At 43.6% G+C, this 25,391-nt stretch overlaps 3 protein-coding genes across 3 annotated transcripts; 1 reads left to right on the forward strand and 2 right to left on the reverse strand. All coding sequences in view use genetic code 11, as the record gives it.

Annotated features, from left to right (window-relative positions):
- Window positions 1-993: 993 nt before the first annotated feature.
- EGR_02815 (Lysyl-tRNA synthetase) lies at window positions 994-5,767 on the reverse strand (the record flags this gene model as incomplete). Its single annotated transcript, XM_024492064.1, has 10 exons — window positions 994-1,033; window positions 1,083-1,173; window positions 1,711-1,903; window positions 1,997-2,209; window positions 2,421-2,680; window positions 3,701-3,983; window positions 4,543-4,949; window positions 5,087-5,252; window positions 5,330-5,450; window positions 5,685-5,767. The coding sequence occupies 10 exons, from the start codon at window positions 5,765-5,767 to the stop codon at window positions 994-996; spliced, it is 1,857 nt and encodes a 618-aa protein (XP_024353558.1).
- Window positions 5,768-7,498: 1,731 nt separating this feature from the next.
- EGR_02816 (Cold shock domain-containing protein) lies at window positions 7,499-7,897 on the forward strand (the record flags this gene model as incomplete). Its single annotated transcript, XM_024492065.1, has 2 exons — window positions 7,499-7,701; window positions 7,741-7,897. The coding sequence occupies 2 exons, from the start codon at window positions 7,499-7,501 to the stop codon at window positions 7,895-7,897; spliced, it is 360 nt and encodes a 119-aa protein (XP_024353559.1).
- A 7,434-nt stretch (window positions 7,898-15,331) lies between these two features.
- Window positions 15,332-24,754, reverse strand: EGR_02817 (Regulator of nonsense transcripts 3A; the record flags this gene model as incomplete). Its single annotated transcript, XM_024492066.1, has 9 exons — window positions 15,332-15,408; window positions 16,843-16,946; window positions 20,155-20,378; window positions 21,057-21,149; window positions 22,892-23,040; window positions 23,123-23,422; window positions 23,478-23,721; window positions 23,783-24,037; window positions 24,521-24,754. The coding sequence occupies 9 exons, from the start codon at window positions 24,752-24,754 to the stop codon at window positions 15,332-15,334; spliced, it is 1,680 nt and encodes a 559-aa protein (XP_024353560.1).
- Between the last annotated feature and the right edge of the window lie 637 nt (window positions 24,755-25,391).

Consider the following 25,391-nt stretch of genomic DNA (forward strand, 5'->3'; position numbering starts at 1 on the left):
GTAGCACTGTTTACGACACTATGGCTGGCATGTCGGGTTAATTGCTAAACTGTAGGGATTGGTCGTTGGATATTTTCTACTACGGCGCAATTTGTCCCGAGGTAATCGCAGAGTGATGAGCCAATCACCGAACATTTCTGGTTAGTGAATTCGCGATTTCGTCGATTGTCCAGAACTGTTGTTCTATGGCAGTGGTAAGCATGCGATCGCAGCTGACCTCTCAAGGGCTGCCTTCAGCCGGGGATTGTAGCACCCTTGTGGCGGGAATTTCAGAGCGAAAGTTTCAAATGAGAATGAGTAAAGTAATGACTTCAATTGTGGGAAGTGCAGGGCGTTAAACTTTCGCATCACTGTTGTTCTGTTATAAGCTTGCTTCCGGTTAAAGTAATTCAAGGATATTTGGCTATTTATTTAAAACGTGGCGGCCAACACCGAAAAAATAACTGTCGTGAACAGTGTTGTTTTGGAAGCTAGTGCCAGCAGCCGTCTGGTTCACTAATTTTTAACACCGAAAATCGGTAGGATTACGAGGTCGTGACGGGAACACAGCTGCAACAATCACGTTCTTACTGTCCAGTTTAACCGCGATATTGTCGGGGTTGATACCAGCGTCACGTATAAACGACATTTGCTCTGCGTCGTAGTAAGTGGTTTAAACAAACTTTATGTCAAAGAGATTAGTTGAACTCATAAAAAATAAACTAGATTTAGGGTATTCTTGGTCTGAGGATGATTCACTTCCGTTGTCAAAACAATAAAACCGAAGGTGTGACTTTGCTCTCTCTGAGACCTTAATGTCGAATTAGTCACTCAACGCCAATTCTATCACGACGTGGTAGAATTGGCGTCGACCATGTTATGAACCCACCGTAAATCACAGTGGCACAATCGTGTTTTGTTCAATTTCATGGGTTGATTGAAATCTCTGCTTCGTATTTTTAACAAGGTTGGGCGTCCAAGTCCTCAAAACTGGCCTTTCTTATGGTAAAACAATTAGATGGCTTCCGTCAATGGAACGAAGGCTTGTTGTGTCCTGTTTGCATAAGACAACGCAAAACCTCGTGTCTCGTCACAGAACTTACCCGCAGGCAGGTTGGCACCCTCGTACGGGACAGCAGCAACTAACCGCATCCCCCGAGTTCGCCTGCTGTTTCTTCAACTGATGCTTGCTACCTTGGCAATAGACAAGAAACCGCGTGATCACATACGACATAGAATAGACAGTTGGGAAGCGAGAGTTAAGTAGAAGGGAGGAAAGGTGACGAAGGCAAGGTTTCCTTAATCCGAGAGATAAAACGCTTCACGAGAGAAAGATCAGTCGGTCTGTTTCTGCGATTACCTCGTTTTGGTGACAAAGTCGCGCAAGTACATTTGATTACCCTGTATTTAAAAATATCTTACTTTCACTTGGTTGGTAAAGAGTGCCGTAACGAGAAAAAGTAACTTGTCAATAATCACGTGAAAAATATTGGTAAACGTAATTATAACTACAATTTGAATGTAACATAACGTAATTATAACTTAAACACAGTTGTCGAGAGCCTAATGCAATGTCTCTCCACCCCAAGAAGAGGCAAGTCCAGTAAACAGACAACAAGAAGTTAAATTCCTCTGAACACGAATGTACAAAGACGAAATAACAATAACACGATGAACGTTCAAATGCCTGTTAGTTGACAAGCGGCTTTTTCGCGTCAGTCAATGCCTCACAGGGAGCATTGCCCTCCTCCGGCCGCATGGTGGGGAAGATGATGACCTCTCGAATATTGTTTGTGTTCGACATGAACATCATGAATCGGTCAATACCAAAACCCCAGCCTGCGGTAGGAGCTAGACCGTAGGTGAGAGCGTTCACAAAGTTTTCATCCACAAACATTGCCTCGTCGTCTCCCGCGGCCTTATCCTGCAGTCATAAAGAATAGTTCGGTGCTACTTAAGAGGAAGAAGGCGAGAAAGAAAACGCGGCACCTGAGTGATGCAGGGCACGAGCACTTACCTTAGCTTGCTCCTCGAAGCGTTCACGCTGGACGACGGGGTCGTTTAACTCAGTGTACGCGTTGATAAGCTCCTTGGTGAGGCAGAACAGTTCGAAGCGCTCAGTGAGACCTGGTCGCGAGCGGTGCCACTTGGCCAGAGGGCTCATAACTTCCGGATGGTTCATGATGAAGGTGGGATTAACGCATAGAGGCTCGATTCGCTCACCCACAAGCTGGCAGAGGAAAGAGACAAGCACACACATCCACTTAATCAAAACAATCGTTCAGGAAGGCAATTAACCTCATATACTTGCAGCAAGATTGAGAAAAGCACAGCCATATTGCTAGAAATTTCCTAACTTAGCAGAAAGTTTTTGTGAAGTTGAACAACAGCAAAAGAACCGCGAGAACTCATTTTAGGGATTAGGATGTGAAAAAACTCACCTTGTCCAGGAGTCGCGCAGAGGTTTTTGGTTCGCTGCATTGAATATCAAATTTCTCAGTAATGGCTACCAGTTTGAGACGAGCCTCCTCGGTGTGAAGAGTCTCCGGAGGTGGGAACTCCGCACCCGGATAGTACTCCTTCAAAGCCTCGTAGAGGTCGATACGTTTAAAGGGCGGCGTAAAGTCGACCTCCTGTGGGAGCATGTCGGGCTCCGGCTGGTAAGTCACCTTGTAGGTGCCGAACAACTTCATCACCATACCTATGCTCAAGGAAAGAAAAAAAGAACCATCATGCTTTAATTAGGCGTGACCTCGACGCCATGACCACTATCAACTTCAAGCTACTAAACTGCCATGTTCCGTTAAACTTTCCTATCGCGTGTCTAAGCATCTGCAGTGCATCCATGATAGTCAGGGAATAATCATTGCCCAAGTTTGCCTTTGCACACCAAAGAGAAAAAAAATGCACAACGGGTTATCGATACCCAATGACAAATCCTCTGTTAGATTACATTCGCCTTAGTTTCTGAACTATGCTTACATCTCAATAAGGCGTGTTCATCCAAGCTTGAGGCTAAGAGCTGCGGAGCCAACGTAAAATCTTCAAATGAACCTACTACGTTTAGACGCAAAAAAATCACCACCATGAGTGCATGTAACAACTTCAACCTAAATACGTATGAGAAAGTACTAGACAAGTCTCATTCTCACTCTAAATGCAAAACGGCGTAAGGAAAGGTAACTTTTTTCGTAAATTCACATTCTGTTCAAATGATGAGTCACACATCAGTGAATAGCAGAGGGAAATGCGATACAAATTTATATCAGAAATAGAGAATCACGAAAAACTAGACGCAACTAGCACACGCGACTGGCCAAACCGTCAAACATGAAAATTGATGACTGCACATCCATTACTATTTCTCCATACATCCCATCTTCCTAAACAGCATTTTTGAGAAAACAACTGAAATGTGCCACTCGGGGAGGATGGGAGGAGTACCCGAAAGCGACTAATGCATCAGACAATGACGCCACAGCAGAATGACGAAATTGGTACGTCAAGTATGCGTGTGAAGGGCGAGATCTGGGCGCATCACCGAATACTACCGCCCACGCTTGGACTGACTAACCAGTCGCATGCGGAGAATGACGTAGGTACGACAACCCAGTGACTAAGTATAGTTGGAAAGCCAGCCAATCCCACTTTCTGCCACCATTCTGCATAGTTTTCTGCCAAATGTATTTGTCTGAGCAACGACAAAGCGAAAAGATCTCACCGGAGAGCAAATCCTCAGTAATTGTAATGAGGTCGTTGTAGTCAGCAAAAGCCATATAAAACTCGCACGAGGTGAATTCTGGGTTGTGAGTGAGATCAATGCCCTCGTTACGGAAGAGTTTGCCGATCTCGTAAACACGCGGCATTCCACCTACGACAAGCATCTTGAGGAAGAGTTCGGGTGATACGCGTAAGTAGAGGTCCAGATCCAAATCATTGTGATGCGTAACGAAGGGCTTGGCGGCCGCACCACCAGGCAGTATGCTCATCATGGGAGTTTCAACCTTTAATGAAAAGGTGAAAGATATTACAGGAATCGGTTGAATAAGTTCCAAATACTTGCCCAACACACCCAAGTGACGAATAGTCGGTTGAAAATTGGATCAACTGCGAACCTCAGTACAGTGAATGCCTTCCCTCTACAAAACGACGGCGCTTAAGGCTACTGTCAGAAGTAAACAGCAATTTGTATATGCCTAATCGGAATATTCACACCTTAAAGTGCCTTTAAAGAAGTGAGAATGAGATTGATCCGTCTCAGTAGTTGTAAGTAGAGTAAACTTAATCAGCCATGGGCTCGCATGGTGCAGGACCCAAATCAATTTTAAAGAGCGCCGATATTGAACGCTAGACTCACTAGGAGCACCCGCATCCACAATGACCTCAATAAATCTAGTAAAAGGGTTTAAGGAGTAGAAACGTGACCATCACAAATTGCCGTACGGTGCCGCCGAGTGCCGAGTAAACGTGGGTGACGTAAAAGGATCCACAGTTTGCTTCTGACGGGAGGACATCACTACCAGCACATAACGCTGTAATTAAAATGTGAAAAAAGACCCTCACCTCAACAAAACCCATGGAATTGAGGAAGCGACGCACATAGTCAATAATTTGCGCCCGCATGATGAAGCGTTTACGGACGTCATCGTTCATTATGAGATCAAGGTAACGTTGTCTGAAACGAGTCTCCTTATCCTTAAGGCCAAAGTGGAGATGGGGCAACTGCTGCAGACAGGGGGCCAGCAGAACCATCTTCTTGGGTAAGATGGACAGTTCACCGAGCTTCGATTTCCCTGGCTTTCCCACAACCCCAACCACGTCACCACGGTGCAGCATCTCATTGATTTCGTAAAACTCCATCTCTGCGTGATACTCGTTCAGGCTGGACATCACCTGCAACTTTTTGCCCTCCGACATCACGTCGTAGAATACTAATTTGGAGCCAGACTCACGCTTAGCATAAATCCTGCCTGTATACATAGAGAAACGATTACTACTTTTGGATAGCAAAAGTCAAGACAAATGCACAACCACAATGCCGAACTTAGTGTTTGACGTTATTGTGGGAAAAGCACACTATAGGATCGAAAATCTAATTATAGCTCACCTGAAATGCTAACTTCAACATCATCCAAATGCTGGCCGGGTTTCAAGGAGCTGTATTTCTCAATATAGTCACTGATACTGAGAGTGACATGAAATTTATGTGGATAAGGCTGAATAGGACCAGACTTCATTCTTTGAATGGCAGCTTTGCGCATTTCAAAGTATTGCTAAAGTAATTAAAGGCAAAAGGTAACAGATACACAAGTATCAGATGTGAATTAACCAACAAGACATGGTGACTTACAGTGGCATCGAGCTCCTCCTCCGCAGCTGCCTTTGATTTCGGTCTTTGATTCAAAGAGTTGACTACTGACTCGGCCTTTTTCTTCTGTTTTTCAGCAGCTTTCAACTGCCTTTTTAGGGCGCTGAGTATTTAAGAGTAATTAGCGTCAAACTATGAGACAGCGACAAAGGTATACTGATGGCTAAAATTATTCTTTGAAATTGATAACAAAGAAAAAGGGTGTCTAAGGTATACACTGGTCAGGAAAAGTGGGTCTAATTCAGAAAAACATTGATCCCAAAAATGAAAATGGGAATGAAGTGAACGGACGGAGGGGAGCATAATGTGAAATGAATAAGATGTACCCATAACCCACTTCTTACTTAAACCTTCCGTCGCCATTCCGGAGGCACCCCCTCGACACGCGACAGCACGCGCACAACGAAAGAAAGTGAACATGGGATCTAGTTAGGTGAACTCTTATTGGTAGAATTAGTCGATGATAACAAATGCCGCCATAAAATTTAATAAGAAGTCGCTTAAACCAATTAATGAATGTAAACAGAATTAAAAAAATTAAAAAAAATGCCGAGAGAAACCGTGATCTACCACCTGGGTATTGTACACAAAGCCTTTAGTCTTATGCACACGAAAATAAAAACACATTCACCTAGCATAATTATCGTGGTGGTCCAGCACTTTGCTAAATTATGTGGCCTAACTGTGCGTTTGGCTGCGCAGGCATTCGTGTTCCTGTAGATGATGGTCCTGTTCTAATAATAACTTTTAAGTGTGCTGATAGCCGTCCACAGTCCTTCTCTATGTGATGCGCAATCTTCTACACCACTATGGCTTTTATGAAACGGCTTTGCTAATTGGCCAAGCAAGGTACCCCTTTGGCTTTGAGCAGTGTTAATCCAATGTATTTACCTTCCCAATGCGGTTCATAAATTGAACGAAGCATTAGATGCAGGGTAGTTGGCAGGATGCGTCAGTCACAGGTGGTCAAATACATTTATGTGTGCGATAATTTAACAAATGTTACTGTTATTTTCCGTGCACTGGCAGCGTTGCGACTGTCGTGTAGCGTCCCGAGACTCCCTGAAGACGAAAGAAGACACAATACTCGGGCAGAATATATATATTCAGCACGGAGAAGGTGTCTGGGCTATTGGTATGGTCCAAAAGGCCAGCCCCAGCCAGCGAGGTACAAGGGGGCTAATTCAAAGTACAAAGGTGGCGCCTCACCAGAACCGAGGGATAAACCACTATCGTATTACAGTCGACTAGAGGAAATGTCGGGGTCGATGCTTGACCTTTATATGGCCATAAAAGCAACTTCGTCCCGACATACTGAACTTGCGCTTTGCCTCACAGGCCTAGATTTCGTGATAGTACACTCCTCGTCTTTCTCCATATTAATAGTATACATCCCGTTATGCCACTTTAACGTGCTAAAAGATTCACTGGACCTACGAGGCAATCGTCACTACTACAGAAGCAGAAGCCTAAAGGTAAAGCGGTAGGCTTTTCTAGTCTAGCAAAGCTCTCCAAGCTTGTAATTTGCATTTTTACACCCTTGTGGTTTTACATAAATATGAATGCGGCAAATGATTTGCGTTGAAATACTTCATTTGCGTTGAACTTGAGGCTAGGTTTTGATGGACGCTGAAAGATAGCAGCTCTGTGATAGCTGGTGGGTAGCGGGTCGTAAAGGCGTACAACTCATGCGTGTACCTTAGTAGGTCAGACTTACTTTCCTCCATAAAATTTCCAATATATGACAATAAGAAAGTATTGGTTTTTTAACTATGCAGGTTATGACTATCCAGAGTTAGTAATTGCATACCCGAAAGTTGAAAGTTTTTGGCAAGCGATTGGTAAATTTATTTGTTGAAATCTTTTTAAGGTTCTTATTAAATGAACATAAGGTATAGCAGTGTACCTTTTTTGAAAACATGTACCACATATAACTCACCTTTTATAGTGCTTAGTAACTAGTAATATAGGCAAAAATGTCAACAAGCATGGCTAAGGTTTTGCTGTACTTATTTAATGATCCTTTCTCTGCTTATTTAAATATTCAATTTATTAGGTCCTTGTTATTTATTGGTCCGTCCACACGTGCTTTTCTAAACTCGATTGTGGCGGTTACTTCAATAGTTCGTATGCTTCTGGTTTTGATGAGTGATGTTTGAGTCCGGTGAACCCTCTTCTCCCTTGCCTTCGATCCCCAGTCCAATCATCCATAAACGTAATCGAACATTTTCGCAGAGTGCAAGAGCCGCTGAAGCTACTGAAGAAGGAGGCGTAATCACCTCCTTCTGTCGTGAGAAGGGTCATGGCTTTATTAAAGCGGACAACGGAGAGCTTTTGTTTGTTCACGTTTTCGAGTGAGTTTAAAATATGTAATACGAACAGTTATTGTGTAGTATTGATGGTGAGGTAGTGCCTCTGGCGGGTGATCGCGTCCTTTTTAAGAAAATTCTCATTCCTCCCAAAAACGAGAAGTACCAGGCTGTTCATGTGAAAATAGTCGACTTTGTTCCGGAGCGTCACCAGCGTTGGCAAGAATTGCCTTGTCAGTAGGTCTTTTGACCGGTATTTCCTGTGCTTATTGCAGATCCCTCTGTTTGCGTGGTGTATATACTACATAATCGTGCATTAAATACAATACTCTTCGAGCTTTACTGTTGGAATTTGGCGTATACAATGCCTAGTCGATTGGTTGGGTGACTAAATGCTGGATGTCGGTTCGTCCTTCTGATGTTTTGTTACCATTCTTTACACTTAGCACATCTTCGGTCTCATTGAATGCCTCTTTTTTAGATAGACAATTCGTTCGGCTATGTTTCTGGCTTTGTTTTATTAGGATGCATTGGGTCTGTAGCTGCTTATTTCTGATATTTGTTATGTTTTTGACCAGTATCGCTTGCGTTTGCTCGTGGTTCTCGTCTTGTGTTGATTCTAGTAAATAATTGAGATGACCAATGTTGTCAACGGTATAAGGAGTTACGTTTCTTCGAAAAATCGACCCCTCTTTTGGGTCGTCGATGTCTGGCTATCACTTAACCACGTAGAGGCTATGGAGTACTTTTTTTCCATTATTTCATGATGAAGTATTGGTGACGCTTTAGGCTGTTTGATATGGAAATAAACGTTAGTACCTGATGACAATGCGGTGTATGTGAGATCTTGTCTCGCAAATTATTGTAAGGAAAGGTGTGATTTGCCTCCCGACCGGTTTTTATTCCAAACTTGCGTTGTGAAGACGAGTCATCGAACATCATTTAGATGTAGGTTTGGAGTGGGCTCCTACGCGTCAACCTTATTAATGTGACTTGGCTGACTACCCATCACTTATCTGTGCCTGACTACGTTACTGGCAGTCTAACCTATCATATACATTTTGAGCGCGAGGAAGTGGCTTGTAGGAATATCGCATTTAGTCACTGAAAAAGAAAACCATTGGTTTACGAAAGAAATCTAGGTGAAACTGAGTTTGCAGGAAATTCCAGGTAAATTGTTATAGGGCTGAACACTTTTGAGAAGGTAATTATCGCTTAGCGCTCATCGTCTTGACGTAGTTTAGAACCTATCTGACATTGTGCAGCGAAAGCCCACTTGATCGCTGCGGGTGTCGTGTAAGAGAATTCCTAGACACAAGTTTTGAAAATGAATGGGAGAAGTTGATTTAACGAAACAGCTTACATTCATTCCCTTCTGGTGATGGGCTTTGCATTGTTCGAAGCTGAATGCATCAAGTTCAGCAGGACTCCATCCTTGGTAAGGAAGAAAAGGAAAGGGGATTGAGATCGGTGTACTAAGAACAGCCTTCATTAATGTTGAAGGCGAATTATGCAACAATTCGCTTCCGCCTACATCAAACGGGGAAGCTGTAGTGGAAGCTGCTGAGGTAATGGGTACCAGAGGTCATGCACCAAAAGGCGGCGATAAGCAGTACAAACGTGCTGTTTCTAGGGCGTTTACCGCCCAATTAACCTGTGATAATAAATGACTTTTGGGCTTTAGTACATGTATTGTGAGCGAACTTTTGTTCATGGCCAAACGACTCACTAAGAAGGCATCACTTCATTCCCGGAAAGCCATACATGTCTAGGGCGTTGCAGACTGCAAGTACGATTGTTCACCATGAGCCGTTTACGTGCTGGAGGGTAAGCAACAATTACAGATGAGATTATCTACGCCACCCAGAGGTTTGTTAGGGAAATTGCTTTAGAAATGGTCATGATTATTCAATCCATCATGCTTACTTGCCAGCGTAGAACTTGCCCAGAGGAGAATTGGCACTCCTGCACGGGATGGCAGCTACAGCCGCATCCTTCATATTCACCCAATCTTTCTCCAACTGACAATTTCTACCTTGACATGTTAATGGCTGGAGAACTGCATGATCGCATGCGAAATAGACTGGACACTTGGGAAATGCGAGTGACGTAGAAGAAAGATGAAGTGGCCAGAACATGGTTCCATTGCTTCGAGAGATAAAGCGAAATCCGCTGTTCCTTACAGAACAATGGAGTAAAATAAAGTGCAGTCACTTGGTTAATGGAGAAATATGAGATTTTTTAGCAGTTGAACGGGTTCTTCCCTCCACACCTTAGCCTTGTTCCTACGTCCTGCACTTTAGTCAGTTTCCGTTGGCTGCAACTCTTGGGTCTGGTTCCAGTGTGAACTACTGGCTTGCACAAGGCAACTCTCCCCCTCTTCCCTGTTATAGCCTGCCGAAAATAGCTGTCGGGATAAAAAATTATTTGAAATGTTTAAAAGGCCCTGAAAGTTACAAAGTGGTAGACTATCATGTGAAACGCTGCAAGAGATAGATAGGGAAAGAGTAGTGAACAATGGCGAGCTCATACATCACCCGCACCTTATCCTGACGTCAGTTTGTCATGTGTGTGACCACCCACACAGCGTCATTTCTGCATTGACAGTGACAACATCAAGTGGCTCCGGTACTCCCTGGCGCGTTTGCTTCACTCCTCTGGGCATTGTTTTTTTTTTTCAATTGTCTTGCCCTTCTAGTCTTCCATTCATGTTTTTCCACTCCCAGATGTAAGTCAGCCCCCTCGGTTGAAAGTGAAAGACAGAAGAATTAGCGTCTCAAGGCATAATTAAATCAAATAATCCCCTTCTCGAAACACTGAAAGGTCCACACCCATTGAGGCGCTTACAATGTTTACTACTATGATCAAGGGTAATAGGAGTGGATGCAGTAAACACCGATTTTGGAACTACGGAACTGCCTAACTTCCCTTGCTAAAAGCCATCAAAGTCAATCATAAAGCTGTTTTACATAAGAAGATAATTCTGAGGGGAAAGCTTGATCAGGTTCACATATTGCTCGACTAATATAATGAATTACTAGATGAATAGGAAGTCAACCGCGGCGTTCTTCTCTTTCTCTCACGGAAGCGATCCCGAGAATGTGATTTCCCTTTCCTTAGAAGAACACAGAGGAGTTTGAACTTGATAAAGAAAATCGAAGGAAATTAGATGTTTGGTACGTAAATTTATTCCTACAAACGGGAACAAAACGGTGCTCAAGTGTTTGTCAAGCGGCGTTGACAACCGCCTAAATACGGAGTTCAAGTGATGTTGCCTTGAGTTACTAATCACCGACGCCCTACTAACGGAGTAGTGCCGCCAGGCTCTTGAGTCCCTTCACCTCCGCTGCTTGAGGTGATGGATGAGTGAATTTGGGAGCTGCAGTGCTAATGAGCGGCTGACCACAGACCCCATGCGACAGTCGCTGGGGTCACAAGAGAACACTTTGTATCTTCCTCTCGGCAGTACGTTTTATTGGAAAGGTTTTTGCTCATGTTTGTCTTCGTGATCAGGGAGTAGTAGTAACCGTGACAATAAATGTTTACACAGGTAATCCTGTGAGAGAGCAATAATGTCACACCTGTCACAGGTTAAAAACAAATGGTAAGCAGATGCGATTTATGCCAACAGTATGAGATACTCGAGTGAATGGAGTGTTACGGTACCTCAGGCTGACACACCCCATGGTTTGAATATGATTAATTGTTTGCCAGTAAAAGACTTCGAATACTGGAACATATAGCCTGATTTATTTTACTTGCAAAACTTTTCCAGCACTGGTTGATAAATTACATTTTAGTAGAACATTTGTGCAATTTAAAATGAGAATGAGTTGAAGAAACAGAGGAGTTAGTAAAAACGGTAACTAGAGCCTACACAAAACTCATTTTTAGAAGTGCGCTTAACCTTTGAGTTGCATGGGCAGATTAGAAGGTTACTTGGCAACAAATGGTGATCCAGAATGCACCTATAATGCATTAATTATTTGTTTAACTCTCAATTTTGGTAATGGGCCACTTAAGTGCTCCACCATTGTACCTCCATAAGGCGGCTTGGCTTCCGAGCCATCTCATTAGCTCCCAAGCCCGAGTGCTGTGTCTTCTCTCATCCTCAGGGAAGTCTTGGGGAGCTACAGCATCATCCTTAAAATTCAACAACCTCTCCACCGTAATACACGACAAAATCACCTCGACGCATGGTTTTACTGAAGGGCTCAAGCGTTGAAATGCTTCAGTTTGGAAAAGTACTGCCTAGCTAGTAAGAAATAAGAATGAATTTAGTCATACCTACGTCCTCACGCAAAGACAATAAATTGTGCGTTACTTTTCCCCTCCAAGGGGAAAAGTGGAAGTAATAACTCGACTGCTTATATTTTCTCCGAGTGAATAATTTATAACGAGAAATGAGGGGATGTTTACGAGGAGTGGGAAGAAATGGTAGATGCTCCATCCTCCCGCTAAGGGAACCTATTTTGTTCCCTGTAAAATACTGCACCACAAACATGACTTTATTGCGACCTCAGTTACCCCCAATTAGTGGTTTCTCAAGGGAAACTAATTAATAATCACGATCACTGATGGTGATGAAGTTGTTGATCTTTCCCGCATCCATTTTTTGGATACAAGACTTAATAAACTCCCTCATCGAATGCACGTTATCGTAAACATGAACGGAGTAAATAACTAAGCAGGACCCTAATCGTGGATGAAAGTGTATTTGGCCAACGCCAGAAGTACAAATCACTCCGTCCGAATGCTATGCTTTCTGCTTGAACTTCACGATATAATAATGTTCTGTCTATTTGAAGGTATTATCACACATCGCTGGTCACGGCCTAGGTTCATGTCATAGCATGTGACTGGAAGGGTTGCCGATTCCTAATAGATGGTCTCACCTATGTGCATCCAGAACGGTCTTACTATCAACTAAAATTGATAGACTTTAAAAGAGCATAAGGTTTTACCAGGCCATAACAATCATGACTTGCTAACCACACAAAGTAGATGATCCATCATCGCCATCTAGCGGCATGAGCTAATTGAGATGGATCCGACATGAGTACCTTTTCACTTTTACCAATAAGCGTAGTCCTGCGTGAGACTTCTTACTGGTCCAGTAGAGTTGAGTGCCTGGATCAATGTGAGGTTAGGTTTAAACCAGATAATTTGTTAGAAGGATAAGTCCAATGCTGCGCATATACTTCTATCAGAATCGGTTTCATGCGAAGGCGGAGATTTTAACAAACAAACGCGGTGACGCCTAAGGTGCATTGTAAGGGACAAGCATCTTAACTATTATGAAGTGTTGGAATTCACTGTTATTTAATAATTGCTAAATTAGTTTCTTAGCTCCCCGAGACTTTTTGAGGACACAATATGATATAACAGTGGGGCAGACCATGCATTGTCGACATACGGTAGGGCTTGAGGCTAGTGGCATGGCCCAAAGGCCACGTCACCCAGCGGAAGTACAAATGCTGAGGCTTAAGTGCCCGCAAGACACAGACGTGGAATTCAACAACCACCAAACGTAACACACTCCGCCTCTCCTATTTTGAACGTCGCCACCGTGCTCCTCTTGGTCAACCTCCCACCTTAACCAACCGTATTATTATCATTTTTCCATGTAAATGAGAAGATACTTAATCGAAACGTCATTGATCCGTCCGGGCTACATCGATGGATCCTGAAGTTCGTCCCGTATGGGAACCGGATTAGGGCAGGAGGAAATGTGGTTGCCATCACGTGTACCCGTGGCTAGTCGTAAGAATACTGACCTGAATGCAGAGCTAAATAACAAAGGACGGGATTAAACACACGGTTTCGCCTCCACTCCTCCTTGCCACTTTATACTCACCTTAGTGCTGTCCAGTCATACCTGTCTACCTGGGTTCTATTCAGCTAGTAGGAAATTGGTGGAGGTATCGCCAGTTCACACAGTTAATATCTTCATGCAGGAACCTCTGTGAGCTCCATGGCGAAACATTTCCAGATGGTTCACAACCATGGGTAGTGTCATTTTATTTGTTAATAGCTATCACACAGACCATAGTACTGTGGTAGTTGCCAAAAGTAGACGTTATTTTCAGCCCTCGTGTTGGGGGACATCATAGATCCTCCTATCACCCAGCAGTATAAATCAGGCTAGCTTTCCTTTAGGAATGGGTTTGCTTTCCTTTGTCATCAATATAGCGCCCCGAGACTTGCCTGAAGACGAACGAACACACGATACTCCAGCAGAATATATCTAGTCAAGAAGCAGTAGGGCTTGGGACTAATGGCACCCAGCGAAGGTGTAGTGGTGGAGCACCCAAGCGGTCTCCTTACCAAAACCGCGAGTTAAACAAACAACCAATGTGTTACATTAGATCCGCTTTTGTTGACAAGAGGCTAACCAGTTGAATAGTGTATACAATTCAATGATTGGCAGAAAGGCACCCTTAGATTTAGATGACATGATGGCCAATTCCCCCTGCTGTAATCGTCTTAATGTTGTATCCGTTGAACTCACTCCATCAAGCAGAATTATTTATCCGCTGGTTTTATATGGGAAAAGCTAAACTCTTATATGAAGCAAAAGACCTCGCTACTCTCGCTTTCACAAATATTTGACGCAAAATTTAGATAAATCAGGATTTACTAGCTCTGCTTGTGTGACCACCGTAGCGCATGATTTCCCCTTTTACAAGGAAAATTGTTTCCACTAGGTGGTCGTCTCTGCGATAAAATGTTGTGGGTGAAGTCGGAAATACGACATTCACTCCCGGTAACATTCAGTTGGCTCGCAGGAGGCCCTACCTACCCACAATAGCAAGTATGACGCAGGTGTACAGGCGGCAAATTCTTCTATGGAAATAAGGAACTCAGCTAGTTACGAACATTTCCGATTACAGAGAGTTAGCCCACTCTGGATGTCAAATTAGAATTTCCGTCTTTGACCAATGCGAAAGGATCGCGAAAGTGCTGTGGGAGGGAGGACTGAAATTATCTTGTTAACATTATTACGAGTGCTAAAACTTGGGAATATTATTTTACTCCACATTCAAAACTTCCATTAAAGTAGTAAAGGTGTATGGATTTACCAACGATAGCAAAGGGACTCAAGTTGCCTAAGGATGGTCCACTCATAATGAAAAATTCTCGGCTGAAATTTCTCAAATGTTAGAGTTAAACGTAGAGGCCCTATTTTCACCCCCTTAAACTTGTTTTTGACCTGTATAAAATAGAAATTTTTAATGCCACCTGATTATTTTCTGTAGTACACTAGTTGTTTGTTTGACCCTCTATATTAAGTGGTGAGCCACCTAGGGTCTCTGCCACTGTAACCTCTCTAAGCAGCCTGGCCTGCAAGCCATACCAGTAGCCTTAAGCCCTTCTCTATGCCGATAATACATTGCCTGTTTAAGTATTGTGGCTTCTTTTGTCTTCAGAGAAAGCTTGGATCGCTACATTGGTGGCAATGAAAAGCGAACCCGATCCAAAAGGACAAATGCCCTGATTTCCATTGCTGAATGATGAACCGTAGCATGGCAGAAGCAGCGCACTTTGCTGTGGATGGGAGAACCGGTAACGACCCATAATAGAAGGGCTGAAAATGATGTCCTATGTTCTGCAGGAATAACATTAACAACTGAGGCAACACTACCTGTGGTTGTGAACCATCCGGAAAAGTTCGTTACGGAGCAGTCTGCGGTACCTGTAAGCTGACATCGATTAAGTGAACTTGCGATGCCTCCTCCACCTCTCCACTAACTGGATAGGAAGCAGATAGATATGGCTAGGCAGCTCGGAGGTGAGAACAGAGTGGTAGGAAGGAATAGACACCAGACCCTACCCCCAAGAAACTATGTTCAGTGTCATCCTTTGTTACTTGACTGTTTCTAGCCCAGCATCCCTCATAGGCACGCGTTAAGGTCAGCACATTCCGCCTTCTCTAAATGAACTTTCCAAATGGGACAGAACTCCAGACCTAGTGGAGTAGCCTAAACGGAATAACGACGTTTCAGCCAAGTATCACCTCAGTTACATGAAGAATTCAACGACTGGTGCGGTTGGTTAGCAAGTATTTTCCTTACAGCACCGATTACGTTGTGATGGCTGATGCGGGAGGTTGATTAAGGGGAGCATTAGGGCTGACGCTCACAACAGGGGAGGAGGTCCAACTAAAACCTTCTTTATTTAACTCTCAGTTTTAGTAAAAGTCCACTTAGGAGCTAGGCCATTGTACCTATGCAAGGTGGACTCGCCTCCAGGTCATGGCAGTAGTCGCAAGACCTACTCTCTCTTCGTCTTCGGGGAAGTCTGAAGGCACCATACCAAATCACTATAAGGGAAACAACTTTTAAAAGCTTTGAGTTAGGTCCTCAAGTTTTGCTTAAAATTTTTTATCAACGTTTAATAAATAAAACTTCTGACTTTAAGCTTTGACAGAATGAAATCACATTCCTTTAATTTTTTACGCAGCCACTGCGAGGCTCTAACCATCACATCTACCCACCTGGTATTCCTGTATTCATAAACATAAATAAATGGTGGTGATAACTTATTGAGCTCTCGTGAATTTGGGTAGGCAAGAACAATTACTGAAAATGGTCAGAAAGCTATTTCCAAAAGCTTACAGGTGGTAGGAAAATTCACCATTTGCTTAAGGGGGCATTATCATCGGAAAATCCGTAATCGTGAAGTGAGGAATGAGCCTGTCACCTATTAAAGCTCGATTAATCCTCGAAATGTTTGTCAACGTTATAAACACGATCACTGTCACCGCTGGACTTAAGCAGTTTGATCATTTAACCGGCGTGTCTAAAATTTGACGCGTTATCATACAAGGGTTTCGCAATGACATTAATTTCACGGAAAGTCAGACTCCTCGGTATCCTGGGCGTAGATCACTACGGTAGGGGCATGGATTTATGCTTGTATTTTTTCAACCCCTTTATGGGTTAAGAAAATAAGCAATTTCCGGGTTCCCATAACTTAAAATGTGTTCAGTGATAATTTGGACACTGAATAAGTGTTAGTTCTATGCACTAAACCCAAAGATGCGTATTAGAGGCTTGCCTGTTGCCTGGAATAGTAAAAAGGAATACCGATTACATTACTTTGTTTTTAAGCTGTAGGTCTGGAGCGCAAGACTACATGTCTGGTCTAGTGTGTTCTTTAGCACCTGAGACGCGGTTCCCCTACCATCGACACTGCTGCAATTCTTCTGGCGACTAAGACCATCAGCATCACCATGACCACCACCATCTCTGGCGAACTTGGACAACTCGATGGCTACGGCCGCGTGTCTAAAATACGGACAAAGTAATGTATGGATATTGGGCAAAACAATAAAATTCGTCCCAACTACGCAGATGAATACGTGAGCTACTTCAACACTGGTAGGCATTATAGCGCCTTCAGCGGCAACTCGAGCTCTAACCACACGCCTATCTTACACCCTTAAATCAGGATACATCAATCCTAGCGTCCCTTCATGGAAGCCTAAATAAAGCATGTTACTTCCTTTTAAGACTTCAATTGTTACAGAAAGTGATTACACTGTGAACGTGGACAAATAGGCCATGGGAAAAGAAACGCAGAAGGCTGAGGCGCAGTACAACACCGAGTACTTACTTTGTACGGAAATATCAGATGACTAAAATGTACTCGAGTGTTCCAATTTATTTCAATACAAAAAGATCCTTTAAGAGACTAACGTAAGTTCCAGCCAATTTTGTGTTTTTCATTTAAAAATTATACAAGTTCTGCTTAACATTTTCCAAAAAACATCAACAGTGTACGCAGACAAATATTTAAAAAAGACAAATGCGCAAAAATTGCAGCACCTTAGACCAAAGAGGACAGAATATTCGGGCAGAATATGTGTCCTCGATGTCCGGAAGCGCTTGGGTGGCGACCGGCATGACCTGGAGGTCAGCCCACCCTGCACAAGTACAGTAGCGAACCCGGTTATCAAAACCGAAAGTTCAACAAGCGTCGTCTCCGGCTCTCTCCTTGGTCACCCACCCGAGTCAGCCATCATAAGGTGGTCGGTAATGAAAGCATAAACATCCAGCCAACCGCACCAGTCATCGAATTTCCATACAACTAAAAAGACATCTCACTGCAACGTTATTGATTCTTCTTGGCGATTCCACAGACTCTTGATTTTTGTCCCTTATGGGAACTGGATTTGCTGGCGGGAATTGTTCTGGCCATCACGTACGTTCGTCCCTAGTAGCAAGACCATTTGCTTAAAAGCAGAGTAATTTAATAAAGGACGGTATTTGAAATACTTTTATGAGAAGAGGGTTTTTCATCTGTTCCTTCTCAATTCACTGCTGCCCAACCATATCTATCGCAGTTCTACCCAGCCGGTAGAGAGGTGGAGGATGTACGGCGTGTTCTATTAGCTGATATTTTCATACAAACACCGTAAGCATCTCCGTAATGAACTTTTCTAGATGGTCAGTGGCTAAAAGCTTTCCTTTAGACCACGAGACTGAGGTAGTTCCTGTGGGTAGACGTCATTTTCAGTCCTTCTGTTTGAGGTCGTCGCAGATTCTCCCATCCGCGGCATACGCACTTCTTCCCCCAACGCTAAGTTTGATCATCCAGCAGTAAACATCGGAGCAGTTGTCCTTTAAGGTCATATACGCTCCTCGCCGCCATCAATATAGAGCTTTGGGTCTTTCCTAAATACGAAACAAAGCACAATACTCAGGGTGAATATGTATTGTTGACTTGTGGAAGGTCTTGGGACTACTGGCATGGCCCAGAAACCAGACCACCCGGAGGAGGTACAATAGCGGAGTCCCTATGTGGCTCGTTACCTAAACTGCGAGTTAACCAGACAATCAAAGTATTGCATGGTCATTGCAACTAATTAAAAAGTACAATCTCCCATTAAAAATGAATGCTAACTTACCTTGAAAAATACTGGGGCAAAATGCCGCCTCTTCTATGGCTTCTGCTAAAACCAGGTTTCGTGCACTACTCCGACGCTTCCTAGAGTGCCCATCTGATACGGCCAATTGACGGGCTGAAACTTTCTCTTGGCATCTACATCCCAGATCTCCTGGACAGTTTGGCCACTGAGGGGGCATCTGAATGACTGTAAGTCCGAATAATATACAAAAAAGGTTGATTTTGATTGTCTGTTAAATCACGCAAGTCTTTTCAACTTCCATCAAGAGTCATTTAATAAGTTGGTGACGTGGAAATGCAATGTATGGTCTTTCGGCCTTCTTTTTGTGTAGAACGCGATAAATTTACCCCAGCGGCATCTCACATAGTCCTCCTTTCTTAAACTTGCCTCAATTCAACTAATATTAGGGATTCCTGAGTACCCCATGACCTCCTGGATGGGATGTGCTGTTTCATCTTGAGCTCAGATTTACCACCAAAGAATGTGGCTTAAAACTGGTGAAGGTTAATAGCATCGGGTTGCAGTCCATTTGCATGAGAATGAAAAAGATGGGAGAGCTTCGAGGCGTGATGAAATACCGAGCAATCCTTTTACCTAAAACTGCTAAAGGGCTCTAGTTTTTCCGGCAAGAAAAACAACCTTTTTAATTCACTCCATGTTGAACTTAATATGCTTGGAAAATCCAAAGTATGAATGGGCTGCTAACCCGCTACGCAAAACAGTGAAGGGACTGCTAATCCCGGTGGTCGAGTTTTCACACCTTCGGGGAGTAGGTCTCGAGTCCAACGCCCAAGAACTAAGGGATTTCCTAGAATTTTCTTTACTGCTCTTTATCAGAAGAAGTTTGTAAAAAAATATTATGCAAGAATTGTATTCGTTGAAAGGTGAATGTAAAAACCGCTTCTACGACAATCCTTCATTCAGTTAATGCTTTGAGACGAAATATTCGAAACCCTCAAAACCATGCATTGGACATGAGAGGCTCTAGGGCAGGCCTTCGTCCTCCTCCTCCGCTTTCTTCAATGTCCTGACTACTCACAGTTTCAGGATCATTGGTGATGACCTCAACCGTGTACGTCTTTTTTGTTTTTGCTTTAACTTACCAGTGATTGCGCTGCAAGAGTGACGGAAGAGATGCACAGGAATTGTTAACGTACTCAGTGTTACTGAAAAAGTGGAATTTGACTGCACACATAAGTCCTATTTTTTTTCGTCGATTGGCAGATTTCTTAGACATTCCAGATTGTCTCCCATTCCTTTCAGGTGTAGACAAATTCCAACCTGGTCACATCAAGGCGTCTCTCCTTCGGAAGTACCACAAGCCGCACTCGATCCTTGGGTCAGTTCGGGATCTTGCAAAGTCACCCTCCTGTGGCGATTCTTTAAGTAATCTATGAGCTCCGGAAGACGTCATTTTATTGCAACTGAAACTAAGGATGTTATCATTAGGCGTGTAACGATCCACTTTGTGACTGTCTGGTACTTCGTTAATATATGTATCGTTCTAATGGGAATTAGGTAAAAAAACCCGAAGAGCTTTGGTTTCCATTCCCATATATGCTGAGAAATGTAAATAATTGAATCACAAGCTGGAGAGAAGGGTATGAACTCGCTGCGATGTATGTAAGGTGGGCTTGGAGTCGCCGCCGAAACGGGTGTCATCGTCCCACCGACCGCGTCTGTCGGGTGGGAAAGACGCCGTCGTCTTCATAGGTTGCAGGTTAGCGGTTTGCTTGAAAGAGCCTTCTGGTGCCAACTTTTCCGAGTTGCCGTCGTTGCTAGATCCTTCTTCACCAGTATACTTCCAAGACTTTGTGTTATGGAGTGATGGGATTGGTGAGAAGTCATTTCACCGACTCAACTTTGTTACTTCGGAATGATGCCTTTTTTAATGCATTGAAGGAGTCTTTGCGATGACTTTTCGACTTTTAATGAGTCGCTAAATGCAAAGCGATGCATTAGCCTTTTCGGCCTTGCGTTGATGTGCCTTTAGCATTAGCATTTCACAATACATATTTTTATTTGCTACACACACCCCTCTGCAATATCTCGTAAAATTCTGATTGTCTACTAAACTCTTGGATTTGGTAGCGGGCGCCTTTAGGCTCCGCCTTTGTACTTCCGATCACCAGCATGGCCGCCGGCCTTTCGGTAGGCAGAAAGTAAATTTTCGGTATTAGTTCTATGTCTCCTGTCGACTTCAAGGAAGCCTCGAGGTGCTACATTGGTGGCAGTGGAATGCGAACCCGACCTTAAGGACAACTTCCCAAATTTATGCTTCTGGATGATGAACTATGGCGGGGCGGAGGAGGTTCATGTGCTGCGGATGGGAGAATATGTGGCGACTTCCAGCAGAAGGGCTAATGATGACGTCCACCTTCGGCAACTACCACAGTCTCGTGTTCTGCAGGACACGGTTGCTATTAACAACCGAAGTGACACTGACCGTAAGCCACCTGTAAAACTGGTTACGAACTGCTTACCATACCTGCATGAAGATGTCAAATAGGTTAACACTGGCTGGCTGGATGGTACCCAGATGGATACATGGCTGGACAGCGCTGACGTAAGTACGAAGAAACTGGAGGGCATAGATGGGAAACCCTATACCCACGAACGTATTTTAGACCCCATCCTTCGTTAGCTGACCCTGTTTTTGGGTCAGTGTTTTTACGACTAGTGATGGACATGCATGACGACCAACACAGTCCCCTTCCCCAATTAGTTTCAGATCTGGTAGATATGTCAAGAGGGATCAGTGACACTATGATCATACATCTTTCCAGTTGCATGAATATTCGATGGCTAGCGAGGTTGGTCCGTGGGTGTTTTCGTTGACAGCACCGACTACGTATTGATGGCTGACGTAGGAGTTTGCCCATGGAAAGTGCCAAGGTCGACACTCAAAAGGGGAAAGGGGCTATGCAAGGCCTTGATTGCCTGTCTACTTCTCAGTTTTGGTAACGGGTCACTATAGACCCTCCTATTGCACCTTCATCGGGCGGCCTGACCCCAAACGAGAGTGGAAATTTCGGTCTGTGCAAGTGACATTGTCACCTGTCAGTCAACCTGTGACTTCTCCCTGTGTGCACACATTGGCGAGAAGTTACAGAAACAAAATAAACACACTCCCATGTGTTAATGAGGGATCAGTTCATTCAATATAGCTTTAGAATGCCAACTGATGAGCACAAAGGTGAGAGGCATGAATAAATGGTGTAAATGTAGCATTCCATTGGGAAACGGGAAAACAATATTTGGAATACTACAAAACAATCAGGGAGATTCAAATTACTGGGGAGACTAAGGACAGTCTAAGCGATGTTCAATGATCCCTCTTAAAACTGGCACAAAATTTTCTCTAAAGTGGAGCCGCTTGACTTCCTCCCTTCCGTTCGTGCGACACACATTCATTGGCACCTCGCTATATTTGCTGAGCTGTTTCGTGGTTTAAAAGCAATTAAGTATAAGTCACACATGCTTCACGATGGAATGAAAAAACTCAACGCTGAATCGACCCAAACGACTCTTCTAACACATTCTTGGAAGACAGGCAGTTTGCACTTGTTCTAATCGAAGGGGTGCATCTTGATAAAATAAGCATATTTTCACTGGATTTCTTTATAACCACCAGCTAGTTCATCACAAGCAAAATTTCTACTCCTGAGATGATGTACTGAACTAGCACCGCAAGAGTCTGGCGCCATTTGGAGGCCAACTTTATTGTGTGAATTAGTAAGAATTACAAACGCCTTCTACAGTCTTGTCACAGAAACGCTAACGGATAATCCAGTTCAACTTGAAGCAAAAAAGGAGGCAAATTTATATTACTGGGAGCCGTAGACACAAAAGAACATGCGTGATGTAACAAACTCCTCCCTAGAAATTCTCAGCTAGGAGCAATATGGATGACGACTATTGCACCATCACACAAATGATGCACCCCAATTGATCTCAAAATAAATCAGACGCAACAACCTTATTAAAGTATTCAACCATTTCCCTCAGAGACTACCCGAAACAACTGCAGCAATTCTGCCGCACCCATACACAAAACGTTTTTTCTAAACACAAACAGTTAAGAGTCGCTACAACAGGACAACGCCGTTAACTTACTGATTTGACATCAAACGGAATAGCTAAGCCGTGAGTTTTATGATCCTGCACCAGTTTCACAATGCTCCGGTAAAGTCGCTTATTCTTCAGCAGCACCAAAAAATTTGCAAAACAATCAAGGCCAGTACGAACGGTTAAATTACAAAGATACATCAGTACATTGACAAAACAGTAAGCAACTTCATTTCTTAAAAGACGCAGCCCCACCAGCAGATGTTCTACCACGTGAATAGTAGGAAGAGGGTCTGAACGACCCTCCCCGCTGGCTACCGCTACGGTTTTTGGGGCCGCTTCCGCTTCCACTACCGACACTGCCACCGTCACCGGATGGCGACTCGGATACTGTAGCCGCGTGTCTGAAGTGCGAGAAATTAAGTCGGTTAACTACTGATTTATTTGGTTATTCGATCTACTGCGTTACGACCAGGTCCAGCTAACTGGCGATTGAGACTGAGCTCAGAGAAATCCAAACATCTGAACAATGATAGGATATAACTAACCGCGAGGAATAGGAGGGTGGGACGTCATTGTGGTGAGGTCTGGAACCGCCACGTCTGCCACCCCGTCGACCGCCGCGACCGCCACTCATGGGGATGGGATTTGTAGAGGTCGTCGACGCAGATTGCTGCGGATCATCGAGTCGACTGAAGGAGGAAGAATCAGGAGCCGACTTATTCGGACGATTAGACTTCGGTCCGCGACGGCCAGAGGTGGATTTTTCTGGGCCTCCTCGACTACCTATGGGCAAGAAGGTATGTTTAGACTTTCAAGCAAATCGACCAGTCGCACTCACCGACAGAAAGAGTATTATTTTCACTGGCTTTCTGTGGCGCGTCGGCGCCTTGTAATGCTGCGTCAGAATTTATAGAGGCAGTGGAGGAAGCGACGGCAAGAGCAGCTTGTCGTTGACGAGCTTTTCTCGCATTTCGGCTTGCCTTCATGCCTCGTCTACTCATACCTTTGAAATCATCCCCTGCATTGCGCTTGCATCTCTCAAGACGTAGATTTAAGAAGCGGGTGAGCGCGGTCTCCATTTGCTATGATAAAAGCACTTGTCACAATCCTGATCACTGATGACAAATGAGTAGACTTAATTACCTGGCTGGCGGCTGCTTCACGCTTTTCAAGAGCTTCAAGCGTCGCCTCCCACGGGGTTTTAGCTGTTTGTTTACTGACAGAACTTTCCTCATTATTTGCCGTCTCGGGCGGCGGTGCGTTCAGATTAGCGAGAAATTTTTGATAAGTTGAGTCCTCCTCAATTGTGCCTTGACGTCTGTCAACTTTACTCAAGGGCTGTGTATTCGGTGTGCCTTGAAACACGGCGTACTCCACGATGGCAGTAGCTTCGTTCCCCTGAAGCGAACAATGAATAGTGTAACCAATACTACATGTTAGAACGCAAAATCAATACCCCGATACAAGGGCCTAGAGTTTCAACAAAAGTGGAACTAAAGAAAGAAAGGAAAATCTAGTTGACAATAGCTAAAAAAGACATCGTTTAAAGTGAAATAAAGTCAAAAGACAAGAGTTAAGTGGGACATTAAAGCATCTCATAGACATACTAAGCGTTTTGAAGGCGTTTGTGGACTGGCATACTACAAACTCTATTAAAAAGTCGAGACATGGTGAACATAACGACGAAGCCCTGGAAGACAAAAACTAAGCCGCAAATGATCGCATGGTATTAACAATTTGTGAATGAAAAAGCGTACGTCCAGTAGCAAAAGCACACACCGCACAACCTGGTTGCATTCTACTAAGACAACCAATGCAGGTAAAATGTAAAAAAATGGCTCCTGCTTATATTTAACATCACAGAATTAGAGGTTGACAAACCTCCAAATCGACAAAGACGTAGTCGGAGAATCGCTCGCGAAATGCAAAGACAGACTCCGGGTCGCAGAAGTTGATGTAGGCTCGACAGAAGCTTTCACCTCCGAGACTAGGGTCAGGAGAGCAAAATCGAAAGTAGTCGTAGGGTGGAATGGGAGAACACATCTCCTTAAAATGCTCTTCTGTCAATTTCGGTGGAAGATGTCGAATTATAATCTTCGTTGGTAAGTTCCTCATCCTAGTGATACAACGGCAATTGCGAATACAGAGCAATCACACCACAATTTAGATTATGTCATTACCAGGATGGTGCGCAAACAGACGAATAATTAGAAGGAATAAATTAAAGTGCTGGATCAATGAACATATGATCAAAGTTACACAATACAGATTTAAGCAAGTTATTACCGAGTGAGGTCAACTAACCTGAAATAGGCGCTCCAGCTTGAAATGAGCGCCTATAGCACTCCTCTAAACACTTAAATCTATCATTCATAAAAGAAGTAAACTAACTATTAAAGTTTGTTTTACGTAGCCCCAAGTCTTCGCTTATTTTTATTTTCTCTAGATGCTCTAACTAGTGTCCATCTTTAGTGTTCTCCATGCTCAATAAAAATGCTTTAAAAATGTATTTGTTCCTTTATTTAATTTGCACCGAAACCTTTAATGCCCAGTGTTCACAAAATAGTGCTAGTTATTTACCAACTGTACAAAAGACCCTTTTATAATACTAAAATTACTCTTATGTAATACTTATGTTGTTTGAATTTGCCTTTCAGGGAGGAGGCAAGCAGAAAATTCGAACCTTGTAACTGGATCGCCCTCTCCCTTGCCTAGTGACTGCGGCTTCCCTCCTTCTTGAATATTGTATTTT

The sequence above is a fragment of the Echinococcus granulosus genome (assembly GCF_000524195.1).
Source record: "Echinococcus granulosus chromosome Unknown EG_S00013, whole genome shotgun sequence".
Classification (NCBI taxonomy): Eukaryota; Metazoa; Platyhelminthes; class Cestoda; order Cyclophyllidea; family Taeniidae; genus Echinococcus; species Echinococcus granulosus.